Source organism: Pygocentrus nattereri, chromosome 7 (genome assembly GCF_015220715.1).
Source record: "Pygocentrus nattereri isolate fPygNat1 chromosome 7, fPygNat1.pri, whole genome shotgun sequence".
Taxonomy (NCBI): domain Eukaryota; kingdom Metazoa; phylum Chordata; class Actinopteri; order Characiformes; family Serrasalmidae; genus Pygocentrus; species Pygocentrus nattereri.
In genome coordinates this window covers 41,013,326-41,026,975 of record NC_051217.1, presented here as the reverse complement: position 1 = coordinate 41,026,975, position 13,650 = coordinate 41,013,326, and the positions used below count along the sequence as shown (strand labels likewise).

Genomic DNA, 13,650 nt, shown 5'->3' with positions numbered 1-13,650 from the left:
GTAATCCTATTTAGATTTTTGAAAAGAATATTGATAATGAAGCCAAAATGCCTAAATCATCATTCTCGCATTTTTTCTGCTCAGAAAGGCTCCACAGCCTGATAATCCATCTTAGATCAAAACGGAATAGGCACCAATCCAGCTGTCTGAACTCTCTGGAGGAAAGTTTTACTCAGAAATGATTTTTACATGAGCTTCTTCATTATGGATGCTCAGCTCCTGTATGCAGTTGTGCACTTCTCTTGGCGCTGAGTAGAATATAACAGCGCAGCCAAAAGTGAGGCTTAAAGTTGGATCTTGATTCTGAAAACTTCAGAAAAGTTTTATAGATTGAAAGTCCGTTGATTTTCTTTCTTAAAGCCCCAAACTTATAGTTTAAAGTCCGAGAGTGATTGAGAGAGAAAGAGAGGTTCTTCTTGCTAATCACACATAGGGGGCAGTGTTTCTACTCTAACTGAAATCTGCTTTGTGTAATAAAGGCTAAAAAAAAGAAAACCTAACACCAGCCTTTAAAACAGCTGATAACAAAAGAAAGGATTCCACAAATCCTGCTTTCTTTCGATCATTAGACACATTTTAGGGTCAAAGCTTCCTGCAGCTCTGCCTGAGGGTCTGTTGAATTCACAGTGGGAAACAGGTGGTCTACAGCACTGAGTACCAGCCTTAAGTGAACATGATGTTTAGAGCGATACGTTGGGGCAGTCAGTGTTTATTTGGCTGGTAAACAACAGAATAAGTATAAAAAGAGGGGTAAAGACAATACCCAGATAGCGCTAAAGCATCGCCTGGGCTGCTGTGATGTGTTTTGTTCAGCACTGTGAAGTGCAGAGACAGCAGTCTTACTTTGACCAGATGAGCGATGCGAGCTGGAGACTGGAAGATGATCCACTCATCAACAGCGATGGTGTCCTGGTCCTTATCCTTCTGGATGGAGATGTCTCCTCCAAAGAAGAGCAGAGAGAAGGGAGACACCTCCGTGCAGTCGTAGAGAAAGATCTGGGGGGGGGGAGAGAGAGAGAGAAAATAAACTGCTGTTCTTTGATCATTTCTTTGTATTTTTTTGTAAAAGAAAGCTCAACATCCTCAAACTAAATGTTGGTTGAGTTATTTTATCTGCTTTGGCAAATATTACATCAAAATATGGCCACAACAACTGAAGAAGAAGAGTACAAAAAAATTGAGATACAAGAAAAGAAAGACAGAGAGCAAGAGAGTTAGAGAAAGAGAGGAGTGGGGGAGTGAGAGAGAGAGAAAGAGAGAAGGGGGGGGTGAGAGAGGGGAGTGAGAGAGAGAGGGGGGTGAGAGAGAAAGAGATGGAGAGAGTGATGCAGAAGAGATGGAGGAAGGTCAATGTCAATATGTGTGAAGTGGAACCGAGAGATGGGGGTTGGGGTGGTCTATGGGGGGGGGGCCTGCACGCTTCACATTCTATCACCTCAAGCTTCTGTGTGGACAGAGTGTCAGGAGCGCTCAGCGTCTCCTGCAGGAGAACAACCAGCAGCCTTTACAGTGGAGCCTCCGCCTTCATGACCAATGAAGTACAGACACCTCAGATCAGTGAAACATCTAATTTACAGTCAACCTTAGCAAAAGTCCTTCGGTCAAGACTTCTCGGGTCGGATTCACTAGAGCTTTAAAGAGAAAACTTGTGTAAAGGTTCTTAGAACAAACCCTAAGAGGTTCATGAGAAAGTTCTTAAATTCCATTCTCAAAAAACACTTCACAAATATTCTCTCAAGATAATCCTAATCATTATTTTACGATTTTCTTAAGCCTTGTGTGGTGTTCAGGTCTGCGGGATTCATTTTCAAAATTTAAATTTTAACAAAAAAACAAAATCATGCGATTTATTATTATTTCAACCTCAGATTCTTTGGTCTTGATTTTCTGTGAAGATCCTATAAAACAACACATTTTCAGTGCCTTCACTCTGTTCACCCCCCACACATTTATATTACACACGTGGTGTTGGGCTGAACCCGTGGGGAGTAAAAGTGTGGAGGTGCTGTGTCCTTCATTCTGTTCTCCTCCTACATGGCCTACTGTTAGTGTGTGTGTGTGTGTGTGTGTGTGTGTGTGAGTGAGAGAGTGAGAGAGTGGACAACATGGGCAGGCTGCTGTCTTGCTGAAATAATCAAAGCCTTGCCTGAAAAAGACGTTGTCTGGATGCAGCATTTGTGGCCAAATATATATCACTCAGCATTAATGGAGCATTCACAGACGTGCTTTTGAACGGTGCGCTGATAACAAGCTGAGTGGTCTTCAGCCCGGAGGACACAGCGTCCATTATTTCCAAAAAGAATTTCAAATGTTGATTCGTCGGACCACAGGACACTTTTCCACTTCACCTCAGTCCATTTTAAATAAGCTCAGGCCCAGAGAAGGTGGCAGCGTTTCTGGATCCTGTTTATATTTGGTTTCTTCTTTGCATTTCAGAGTTTTAACTTGTATTTGTGGAAGCAGTGACAAACTGTGTTCACAGGCAGTGGTTTTCAGAAGTGTTTCTGAGCCCATGCCATGATTTCCACTACAGAATCATGTCTGATTTTTGCCATCTGAGAGCTCAAAGATCACCACCAGCAAATACTGGTTTTTGGCCTTGTCCCTTACATACAGAGATTTCTGCAGATTCTCTGAATCTTTTAATGTACTATAGACGATGAAAAGCAAAAGTTTTCTGCTATTTTATGTTGGGAATTCTTGAATTGTTGCATTATTTGTGCAATATTGCACTGAGTGGTGACCTCCTCTTTACTTCTGAAAGACTCCGCCTCTCTGAAATGCTCTCATTACAACCAATCATGTTACTGACATGTGACCTGTTGCTAATCAACCACAAGGTGATTTTCAGCATTACACAACTTGACCAGCCTTTTGTTGCCCCTGTCCTAACTTTTTTGGAATGTTTAACTGATTAAATCCCCAAATCTAGCATATAGAATTTATGCAGTGAAATTGATAGTAAAACAACAGATGCACTGGTGTGCTCGCCGATTTTGACACAAATGTGCATCACTCACATCTTTTACTGACGTTTGCTGTTCATGTTCTTTTATTAGATTAAGCGTCACTGTGCTTCACGCTACCAATGTGTTTGCTACTGCAGCCGCTTCAATATTAGGAACCATCACAAAACTGCAAAACTACTGGAAGGTAAAGACAAACTGAGTTTTTCCCCTGAACAGATACCCAAATAAAAGGATTCTATGCAGACACAGGCCCAGACTGGGTGGATTTGCTTCCAGTATTCAGGCCACTGATGAAACTTCCAAACTTTCCGATGTTAAAATACATTTTAATCTTCAACTTTTAAGAAACAAACCCATTCCCTGAGACTTTCTAGCTCGTCCAAGTTTAATGAAGAGTGGTTTTATCTGCCAGAGGCTGTCTGCTGCTCTGCTTCCTCTACAGTCTAGAGTAGAAAAAAAATCATTTGGCTTTTCTTTTCTTTTTTTTTTTTTTTTGTGATGCGCCTCTAATCTCTTCCTCCTGAAGCTCTGTTCAGCTGTTATTTTGTCTCTCTCTCCTCCATTCCTCCCTCTCTCTAACTCACTTCTCACTCGCCCGGCTCTGCCTCTCAATCACCTGCCTCTCTCTCGCTAACCACTCTCTAAATCATTCTCGCTCTGCCGCATTCTTACATTCTTTCTTCAAATCTTGCCTCTCTCTCTTTCTTCCCTTCTGAGACCATTTTCTCTCTAAATTACTCTCATTCTCTACCATCAGACACATCAGGCCCTCTCTCTCTCTCTCCCTCTCCCTCATTCACTCTGTATAGCTCTATCAGCAGCCCCTGTGCTGATGAACATGCAGCTCTCCACTGCTACACCTTTCTCCCCTCCTCTTTTCGAACATATTCCTCGGGATATGGAGAAAATTCCATGCCAGATCCTCAAGCAATCAATTTTCTCAACAGTGAAAAAGGTGTGAAGTGCGATATGCAATTATATGCAATTCATCACTGTACCTTTCATTAGAGTTACAGAGAAAAGGCATCAAGCCGAAAAGCTAAACCTCCATTGTATTCTTTCCATGATGTTTGATCTCTCAACTGTAAAACAATTAGCATAGATTTGTGTTTGAAGATTTAAATGGTGAATGCGTAATGTAACCCACCTTAAAAGGCAATCATACCATCACATTTCATGCCTTCCTGCACTTCCACCAAGTGTATGAATGAAGCATCCAATGGTGACATTCAATCTTTGTCCAATCACTGAGTTCTGCTCAAAAAGGGTGTGGCTGTAATCACTATCCAATCACAGTCGCCTGCTAAACTCAAGGGTATTCCTGTGATCACTGTCCAATCACTGCCGTCTGCCAAACTCAGGGGTGTGGCTATAATCGGTGTCCATTCACTGCCGTCTGCCAAATTCAGGGCTGTGGTTATAATCGCTGTCCAATCACTGTGGTCTGCCAAACTCAGGGGTGTGGTTATAATCGCTGTCCAAGCACTGCCATCTGCCAAATTCAGGGGTGTGGATATAATCGCTGTCCAATCACTGCGGTCTGCCAAATTCAGGGGTGTGGCTATAATTGCTGTCCAATCACTGTGGTCTGCCAAACTCAGGGGTGTGGCTATAATCGCTGTCCAATCACTGTCGTCTGCCGATCTAAGAGGAGTGGCTATAATCACCGAACAGCAAAAAAGTGAAACGAGAATCCGACTTCAGCTTTACAACTTTTTAGTGTTTGACAGTTTCTCGTTGCAGATTAAACGTATCAGCTGGAGTGATTATAAGCAAGAATAAGTCAATTTGCCTCCAAATTATCGATGTTTGTCTTAAATCTCTTTCTTCGCCTTTTCTTTAGCAACTAGGCTAAGCGAGATTGGTGTCTGTGTTGCTATGGTGACCAGCAGTCTGCGCTGATCTTCAGGGTTAAAGGGTGAATCAGCAGTTCTACATTAACTCCAGCGTTTAAGACCATTTACTGTTAAACTGTGTTGAACGGCCAGCAGAGCTTTATTTTACTGTAAAGGAGGATTATTTTATTATTACCTACAAATCTGATTCGGCTGTGGAGCCACAACAGGACAGTAAAAGAGCCACATGTTGCCGACCCCTGGACTAATCAAAAGGTCTGGAGATGAAACACTATAGCTCACATATAGAGTTGGGCATATCACATTTTCCTTCTAGCACTGTCCAATAATGGACATTAGTGACAAATTAAGAAAAGTGAAAAATGCCATGGGGGTCTAAAGGAAGCACCTGGACTCTCATCCTCTCAGCCCGGTAATACTGCATGAGAGACCCAGAGAGCTAGTGAAACCAGCGACGTCCACATTGCATTAAGGCTATTATTTTATTGCCAATGCAGAGGCCAAATTATCACAAATAAACAGATCACTCCTGACCTGTGTTGACTGGTTTACTAACTTTACTAACAGCTTTAGCCGGACAATTAAGACGCTACCAAGGACACGCTGTTAAGGATGCGTTGTTGAGAATGTGACGCAAGGCAGACACAGCACGGCTGTATCTGTACACTACTGTCACTACGCTAGCTGATGTTGGCCAAGTCCAGAAGCAACGAAAACATATTTCTCTGACAAATAAATAAATGGTTCACTGAGCAGAAAAGACCATCTGTAGAACATAAAGAGTCCCCATCTCCATCCAACCTGACAACTGTTACCTCTGTTAGCTTGTTAGCTCATCTGACAAGCTCAGCCTGTCATAAAGCAAGAAAACCTACTGATGCCCCTTGGCTGTTATGGAATATTACACAGTTATTTCCAGCCATGCAAGCTGATTGGTTGAGAGATGTTCTAACAACACAAACACTGTATCACTCCTCTGAGATGCCGTTGCTAAGCAACGACTTTGACAGCTGTAGGAGATGCTCAAGCCATTTGAACATTTTTACTTTGCACACAAACAGAAAATAGATAATTTGAAGATCACATTTGACCGACAGCTGATTTGGTCAGAGTCTGGGCTGTAAGATGCTTTACAGACTGGCTGAAACAAAACAACATTAACGCTGATTGGCAAAAAATGACAAAACTGAGCTAAACTTGATATTGTGGCAGTTTTATGGCTCAGTTCGATTTGGTCAGACTGTCTCTGAAGAGGAGACACTTTTTGCGAATGGGATGTGCAGCAAATAAGCAGTTTCTTGCTTTGATGTAGCAACAAGCTGCTTGTTAATTAAGCAATAGAACACAAGAGGGAGCATGTTATCGCGAAATAACATCACGGCTATAATTTGGTCGCAGGCACAAGCCAAAGATGATAACACACGACCTCGAGTGTTCTACTGCTTTTATACAACAGCTAAATAAATAAAGTAAGAAATTAATAACCTGGGCTGAGAACGCGGCGTTTAGTATGTTTTAATGTTCGCAGTTCCTTCCACCAAATTATAGTTCCCTAACAAGCTCTGACGTAGCAATAAGCTGCTTGTTAAGACACTATAATTTGGCGGAAGGAACTGCTAACATTAAAACATATTAAATGCCACTCGCCTTTGGTTTGTACCTGCGACTGAATCACAGCCGTGATGTTATTTTGCAATAACACTCCCTCTCCTGTTCTACTGCTTAAATGTTTAATGTCTTGTTTGACACCACTTTTGGACATGGAGGGTAGGGAGGTTCACCGGATATCTGTTTATGAACTCTTTCGGATCAAAATTAGTGGGAATGCATGTCCCTACCCCAAAACACCAGAACGTAAGACCTTGTGTTTATGATTTCACAAGTAGCTACATGGGACAATACAACTACGACATGAAGGCAGTGCTGGATCCAGCCACACACACTTCTCTGAGCTTAGTCCCACCCACAGCTACAGCAGGAGATGCTGTCATTTCCGAGAAAAGACGTCTTGAGGAGGTAGTGCCACATAGATCGGAGGGTGAGAGAGTGAGAGAATGAGAGAGAGAGAGAGAGAGACAGAGAGAGACAGAGACAGAGAGAGAGAGAGACAGAGACAGAGAGAGAGAGAGAGAGAGAGAGAGACAGAGAGAGAGAGAGAGAGAGAGAGAGACAGAGAGAGAGAGAGAGAGAGAGAGAGAGAGAGAGAGAGAGAGAGAGACAGAGAGAGAGATGACTGGATTTGGTCTCCTTGATTGAGTAAGTGGCTTTGATCTGAGGCGAGGCTGTGGAGAGGCGGGACTTGAAAGGCAGACAGGTCCTGAATAAAAGATGGAGCTTTTCTTAAACACAGCCCACATCAATTTCAAAAGCCTTGTCAAGTCCCTTCCCTCTCAACAAACTCACGTGGAGTGGCTCAGCAAAGACTGGCGCAAAATAATGAGGCTTATTGTTCAAAATTGAGCGGAGAACGAGAGAGAGAGAGAGAGAGAGAGAGAGAGAAAGAGAAAGAGAGAGAGAGGGAGAGAGAGAGAGAGAGCGAGAGAGAGAGCGAGAGAGAGAGAGAGAGAGAAAAAGGAGGGCTTGTCAAAAACGAATTTCAGTGATAACTTCTTATGTTATGACGCTGCAATGTGACGTCACCCTGTCTCTGTCTGGGTGTGTACATGCGTGTGTACTCACACTGCTGGTCCTCATCTTCAGGTGATAGATGAGCCAGGTATAGTGGAACTGAGTCTCCTCCGCATTGACAGATTTAGGATGGATGCAAACCTTCCCGTCAGATTTGGTGTACACCTTCACTGGCCTGCGGAAAAAGCGCATACATTTCAGCTGCTGACAGGCAACTTGCATCACAGTGATAAATTCAGGGAAAATGGAATAATTCACACTGACAGACAGTCTTCCTGAGATCTAAACCTGGTACCAGCAGCAGAAAAGGGGAAACTTCTACTGGCTCCCTGAGAACAGCTCACTCAGATATGGTACACCATATTGCAGTTATATTTCCGCACATCATTATCGCAATACCTATTAAAATATATTGAACATGGACCTTTTACCTTGTTTGTTCATGTATCTGGTCATATTAAGCAGAATTAATTATAGATCATAAAAATATCTTTTTTTTGTTTTTTTCCCATTTTTTTGTTTTTTCCCTTCTCAAAAATGTCTTCTGATTGTGTGACTGTAATATATATATATATAAATAAACAGACAATATCACGTATAACCTGTAAAAAAACTAGATATCAGGACATGCTATATTCGGCAACTCACCTTAAGCTGCAACAGCTGCAAATGCCTCTACTTCATGAACTTCATGAGGGAGTGAGTGAACGAGTGACTGAGGTAGTGCGGTAATGAGTGAGTGATCGAGGAAGTGAGTGAGCGAGGCAGTAAATGAGTGAGCGAGATGAGTGAGCGAGGCAGTAAATGAGTGAGCGAGATGAGTGAGCGAGGCAGTAAACGAGTGAGCGAGATGAGTGAGCGAGGCAGTAAACGAGTGAGCGAGATGAGTGAGCGAGGCAGTAAACGAGTGAGCGAGATGAGTGAGCGAGGCAGTAAACGAGTGAGCGAGATGAGTGAGCGAGGCAGTAAACGAGTGAGCGAGATGAGTGAGCGAGGCAGTAAATGAGTGAGCGAGATGAGTGAGCGAGGCAGTAAATGAGTGAGCGAGTTGAGTGAGTGAGCTTGTCCAAAGTTGTGACGTGAGGTAGTGTGAGAGAAAAATGGTGAATGAGGTGTTAGATGAGTGAATGAGGTAATAAGACAGCAAGTAAATGAGGTAGTGAGTAATGGAGTGAGAAAATGAGGTAGTGAGTGATGGAGTGAGGCAGTAAGGTAGTGAGTAAAGCAGTAAATGAGTGAACGAGTGACATAATCGGTGACTGAGGCGCAAAGGTGGTAAACGAGTAAACAAGGTAAAGAGACAGCAAGTGAAGGAGACAGTGAGTGATGGAGCGGACAGGGAGGCGGTGAGTGATGGAGTGAGACAGTGAAGTAGTGAGTGATGGAGTGAGGTAGTGAGTAAAGCAGTAAATGATTGAACGAACAACATAATTGGTGACTGAGGCAGGCAGTGAGTAAGAGCGCGACCAAGGTGGTAAACGAGTAAACAAGGTAATGAGACAGCAAGTGAACGATGTAGTGAGGGATGGAGCGAGACAGTGAGGTAGTGAGTGAGGTAGTGAATGATAGAGCGAGACAATGAGGTAGTGAGTGAAGTAGTAAATGAGTGAATAAGCGAGGTAATCAGTGACTGAGCCAGGTAGAGAGTAAGTAAATGAGCGAGGTGGTAAATGAGTGAACGAGGTAGTGAGGGATGGAGCGAGACAGTGAGGTAGCGAGTGAGGTAGTGAGTGAAGTAGTAACTGAGTGAATGAGCGAGGTAATCAGTGACTGAGCCAGGTAGTGAGTAAGTAAATGAGGGAGGTGGTAAATGAGGAAACGAGGAAACGAGACAGCAAGTGAACGATGTAGTGAGGGATGGAGCGAGACGGTGAGGTAGCGAGTGAGCGAGGTAATCAGGGACTGAGCCAGGTAGTGAGTAAGCCAGCAAGTGAGTGAATGAGGTGAGATAACAAGTAAGTGAGGCAGCGAAAGATGAAGAGAGGCAGTGAGGTAGTGGGTGAGGTAGTAAGACAGTGAGGGAGTGAATGAGTGAGACACAAGCCTGAAAAGCCACTGCTTTCCTAGCTGTTCTGGTTCTAAGCTCTGGCTGGTGCATTATGATAAATTTGATACAAATCGTGTATCATGAACAATTTAAGTATCAGGTGGGTGCATCTTTGCCCACCCTGCCTCCTGCCTCCTGCAATCCATCAAGCTAATGGCACTCTTAATCACAGTACTGGCTCAGGCCGAAGCTCCTCCAGGCTGGACTGGGTTATTGATGTTGTTTTGATGGCAGTGTGTAAAAGTTAAGCCGACATGCTGTTTCAGGCGGCTCTCCACAGCGAGGATGATGATGGTTTTGTTTTCACACCCGGCTAATAATAGGAGCGGGACGAAAAGCGCTCGATACGCAGCAGTTTAAAAAAAGAAAAAGGGCCAAATTGAGTTTGTCTCGTGGATATGGGATATTTTCTCTCTCTCTGTTGTCTTCTGTCTGAAGCGCAGTCACCTGTCTGACTGCGTCGGTTTGCTGGAGGACATCACTGTTCTTACTCACTCTTTCCTCCACTCACACTCTCACGCACTGCGCCTCCTGGGATTTACAGCTTTCATCTTTTTTGATTTTCTACCTTAGATACTTTAATGCTGGTAGAAAAAGCAGTAAAAAAAAATGCCTCCTTATTGATGAGGCTTTCTAAATTAAGGTCCCGGCTCCAATTAGGACTCCGTGAAGTCCATTTGTGTGGAAATGAGTCACAGGCATACCACACGACAGGAGAGTAAACATCTAAACATCTAAAGAAGGCACACTTACATGGGTCTCTTCTTGTGAAGGCTGGGGCGGATCTTGGCCACTTTGGGGTAAAGGCCGGCCACGATGACTGCCTTAAGAAGCTTCTCATTATCTGTGTAAAGAGAAAGCAGAGACAAATTTAATTGTTGTACTTCACTTTAAAAGAAAGCAAAAAGGTCCTTTAAAAAGGCGCTGACAAAAAAGTAGAACTTTTAATCCAGGGGTTAGGGTTTGGAACAGACATCTCCCAACAGAAACTTCTCCTTCTTCTCCTTCTTCTCCTTCTGGGTCGCCACAGCGGATCATCTGCCTCCATCTTGCCCTATCCACTGCCTCCTCTACTTTTACACCAACCATCTCCATGTCCACCTTCACTACATCCATAAACCTTCTCTTCTCCTTCTACCCAGCAGCTCCATCCACATGTCCAAACCATCTCAACCTGGCCTCGCTGGCTTTATCTCCAAACTGCTCCACCTTGACCGTCCCTCTGATCTGCTCATTTCTAATCTTGTAGATCCTCGTCACTCCCAACGAAAATCTCAGCATCTTCATCTCCGCCACCTCTAGCTCAGCCTCCTGTCTTTTAGACAGAGCCACAGTCTCCAAACCACACATCATAGCAGGACGCACTACTGTCTTGTAAACCTTCCCTTTCACTCTTGCTGCTATCCTTAATTTTTTTAAACTGTAGGAATAATTTGAACTATTTCAGCAGAGTGGTCTATACAGGCAAGACAGGTTTATTAATATAGCACACTTCATACACAAAGGACCATAATACATTGAAACGACATTAAACTAAGAAAATCCGATGGTTATCGTAATATTTTAACTGAGTGGGTTTGTTTGGTCTCTCGCTCAGTCGTCTTGCTGGTTTTCCTTTTATTCACGTAACACTGTTTGGAGTGAGTCTCTGAAAACCCTCCGTTTGGAGGATCACGTAGCTCTAACACTTCACCCTACCCCTCTATATCAACAAGAATTGGGACACCCTACCCCTAGACATGAACGCGCAAAACAAAGGGCTAAGGGCTGAGTGGTAGGGGCGAGGGGTGAAATGGGGATTGGGCCTAAGTCACAAAAGAAGAATATGAAATACTGCTCTAAATAGTTAAACCTACAGTATATTCTCCCATTCAAACTGCACACTTGGCCCCAGATAGCTCGGACTATGACTATACTTTTGTGGTTTCTGCTCATGTTTGTATCTAAAAATGGATAAATACACAAACACCCAGCTTACATCCCCGAGTGGTGGAAAACAGGTTACTGAATAACAGAATAACCACAGCTTGCACATCATATTCCCGTACAGTCTGTCAGAAGATGGAGGAGGTGTGTGTGTATGTGTGTGTGTGTGTGTGTGTGTGTGTGAGAGAGCGCCTGTGTAAGATCATGATGTGTCATCAGTGAAAATGCCCCATTACAGTTACATGAAGTGCACGTGTGCTTTAAAGAGAGCTTCTAGCTGGCAGGACCAGCAGTGGTAAAATAAAATGAAAGGGACTGTTTTATCTAACCATACGCTGCTTAGCAACCATTAGAATGAATTAATAATTAAGCTCGCTTCTTAATATCCTATAATGGGCCCTGGAAGATCAAAGAGCCTTTACAGGTGCACCTTGCCTAGCAAATACAAAAAAAAAAAAAAAAGTGATGCAGTGCGTATCAGCCAGGCTTCATTTTCAGTAGTTCATATGATTATTATATCAGTGTATTACACGGTACTTTGCTTTGTACAATTTATAGAACTGGACATTGTTCTTAATCACTAGCTGGATAATGTATGTCCAAGTAAGTTCAATATAACGTCCAAGTAGATGAAAATTCCATGTCATTCAGTACGGAATTTCAGTACTTATGTAGTTGATCATATTCATACTGGATATTACACACTGCAGACTCATACTGGATTAAAATCACTCCACAATTATTACAGTCAGACTGTAAAACTACACACTGCAGATTCATACTGGATTAAAATCTCTCCACAATTATTACAGTCAGACTGTAAAACTACACACTGCAGATTCATACTGGATTAAAATCTCTCCACAATTATTACAGTCAGACTGTAAAACTACACACACTGCAGATTCATACTGGATTAAAATCACTCCACAATTATTACCGTCAGACTGTAAAACTACACACACTGCAGATTCATACTGGATTAAAATCACTCCACAATTATTACCGTCAGACTGTAAAACTACACACTGCAGATTCATACTGGATTAAAATCTCTCCACAATTATTACAGTCAGACTGTAAAACTACACACTGCAGATTCATACTGGATTAAAATCTCTCCACAATTATTACAGTCAGACTGTAAAACTACACACTGCAGATTCATACTGGATTAAAATAACTCCACAAGTCAGACTGTAAAACTACACACACTGCAGATTCATACTGGATTAAAATCTCTCCACAATTATTACAGTCAGACTGTAAAACTACACACTGCAGATTCATACTGGATTAAAATCACTCCACAATTATTACAGTCAGACTGTAAAACTACACACACTGCAGATTCATACTGGATTAAAATCACTCCACAATTATTACAGTCAGACTGTAAAACTACACACACTGCAGATTCATACTGGATTAAAATCACTCCACAATTATTACAGTCAGACTGTAAAACTACACACACTGCAGATTCATAGTGGATTAAAATCACTCCACAATTATTACCGTCAGACTGTAAAACTACACACTGCAGATTCATACTGGATTAAAATCACTCCACAATTATTACCGTCAGACTGTAAAACTACACACTGCAGATTCATACTGGATTGGAATTACAGATCTTTATGGAGATCACTTAAAACAAAGACTACATGGACAACATGCTCATAAAAGTCAGCCTTACCTGAGTTGATGTTTGCTCTGGGATCTTTAGGGTCCTTGCTGCTCACAAAGCCAGCGGCCAACAGGTGCTCCGCAAACTGTCCTTTCATATTCTGCAGCATCTGTTAAAGAGAGACAGGGTGAGAAAGAAGGAGGGAGAGGGAGTGTGAGAAAGGGAGATGCATGGTTATTGCATTAAATTAAAAGAAGAACATTACTGCCTTTTATTACAGCTGCTTTGGGGAACAAGGTAATCAAATAAAGCTGAATTGCTTTCACTTTGTCGCTTTGCATTGTGAGCACCATTACTGTAGAACAGTCAAGCACAAATTTACTTTATACTTTGTTAGCCCCGTTTTACCCTGTTCTTCAGTGGTTAGGACCCCCTTGTACCCTCACAGAGCAGTAAAAGGCTGGACCCCCTTTTGCCTTCAGAGGTTTTGGTTGGTTATTTGAGTTCCTGTTGCCTTTCTATCATCTGGAACCAGTCTGCCCATTCTCCTCTGACCCCTCACATCAACAAGGCATTTTCATCCACACAACTGAC

General features: G+C 42.7%; 1 protein-coding gene across 1 annotated transcript in view; it reads right to left on the bottom strand.

The window, feature by feature from the left end:
- dhx36 (DEAH (Asp-Glu-Ala-His) box polypeptide 36) overlaps positions 1 to 13,650 on the bottom strand; it is an 81,839-nt gene that overhangs the window by 4,793 nt on the left and 63,396 nt on the right. The window contains exons 21-24 of the mRNA XM_017709024.2: positions 13,126 to 13,225; positions 10,254 to 10,344; positions 7,505 to 7,628; positions 844 to 996 (exon numbers count right to left, since the gene is read on the bottom strand). Of these exons, the coding sequence (XP_017564513.1) occupies positions 844 to 996; positions 7,505 to 7,628; positions 10,254 to 10,344; positions 13,126 to 13,225 (468 nt within the window). The remainder of the gene's footprint in view (positions 1 to 843; positions 997 to 7,504; positions 7,629 to 10,253; positions 10,345 to 13,125; positions 13,226 to 13,650) is intronic.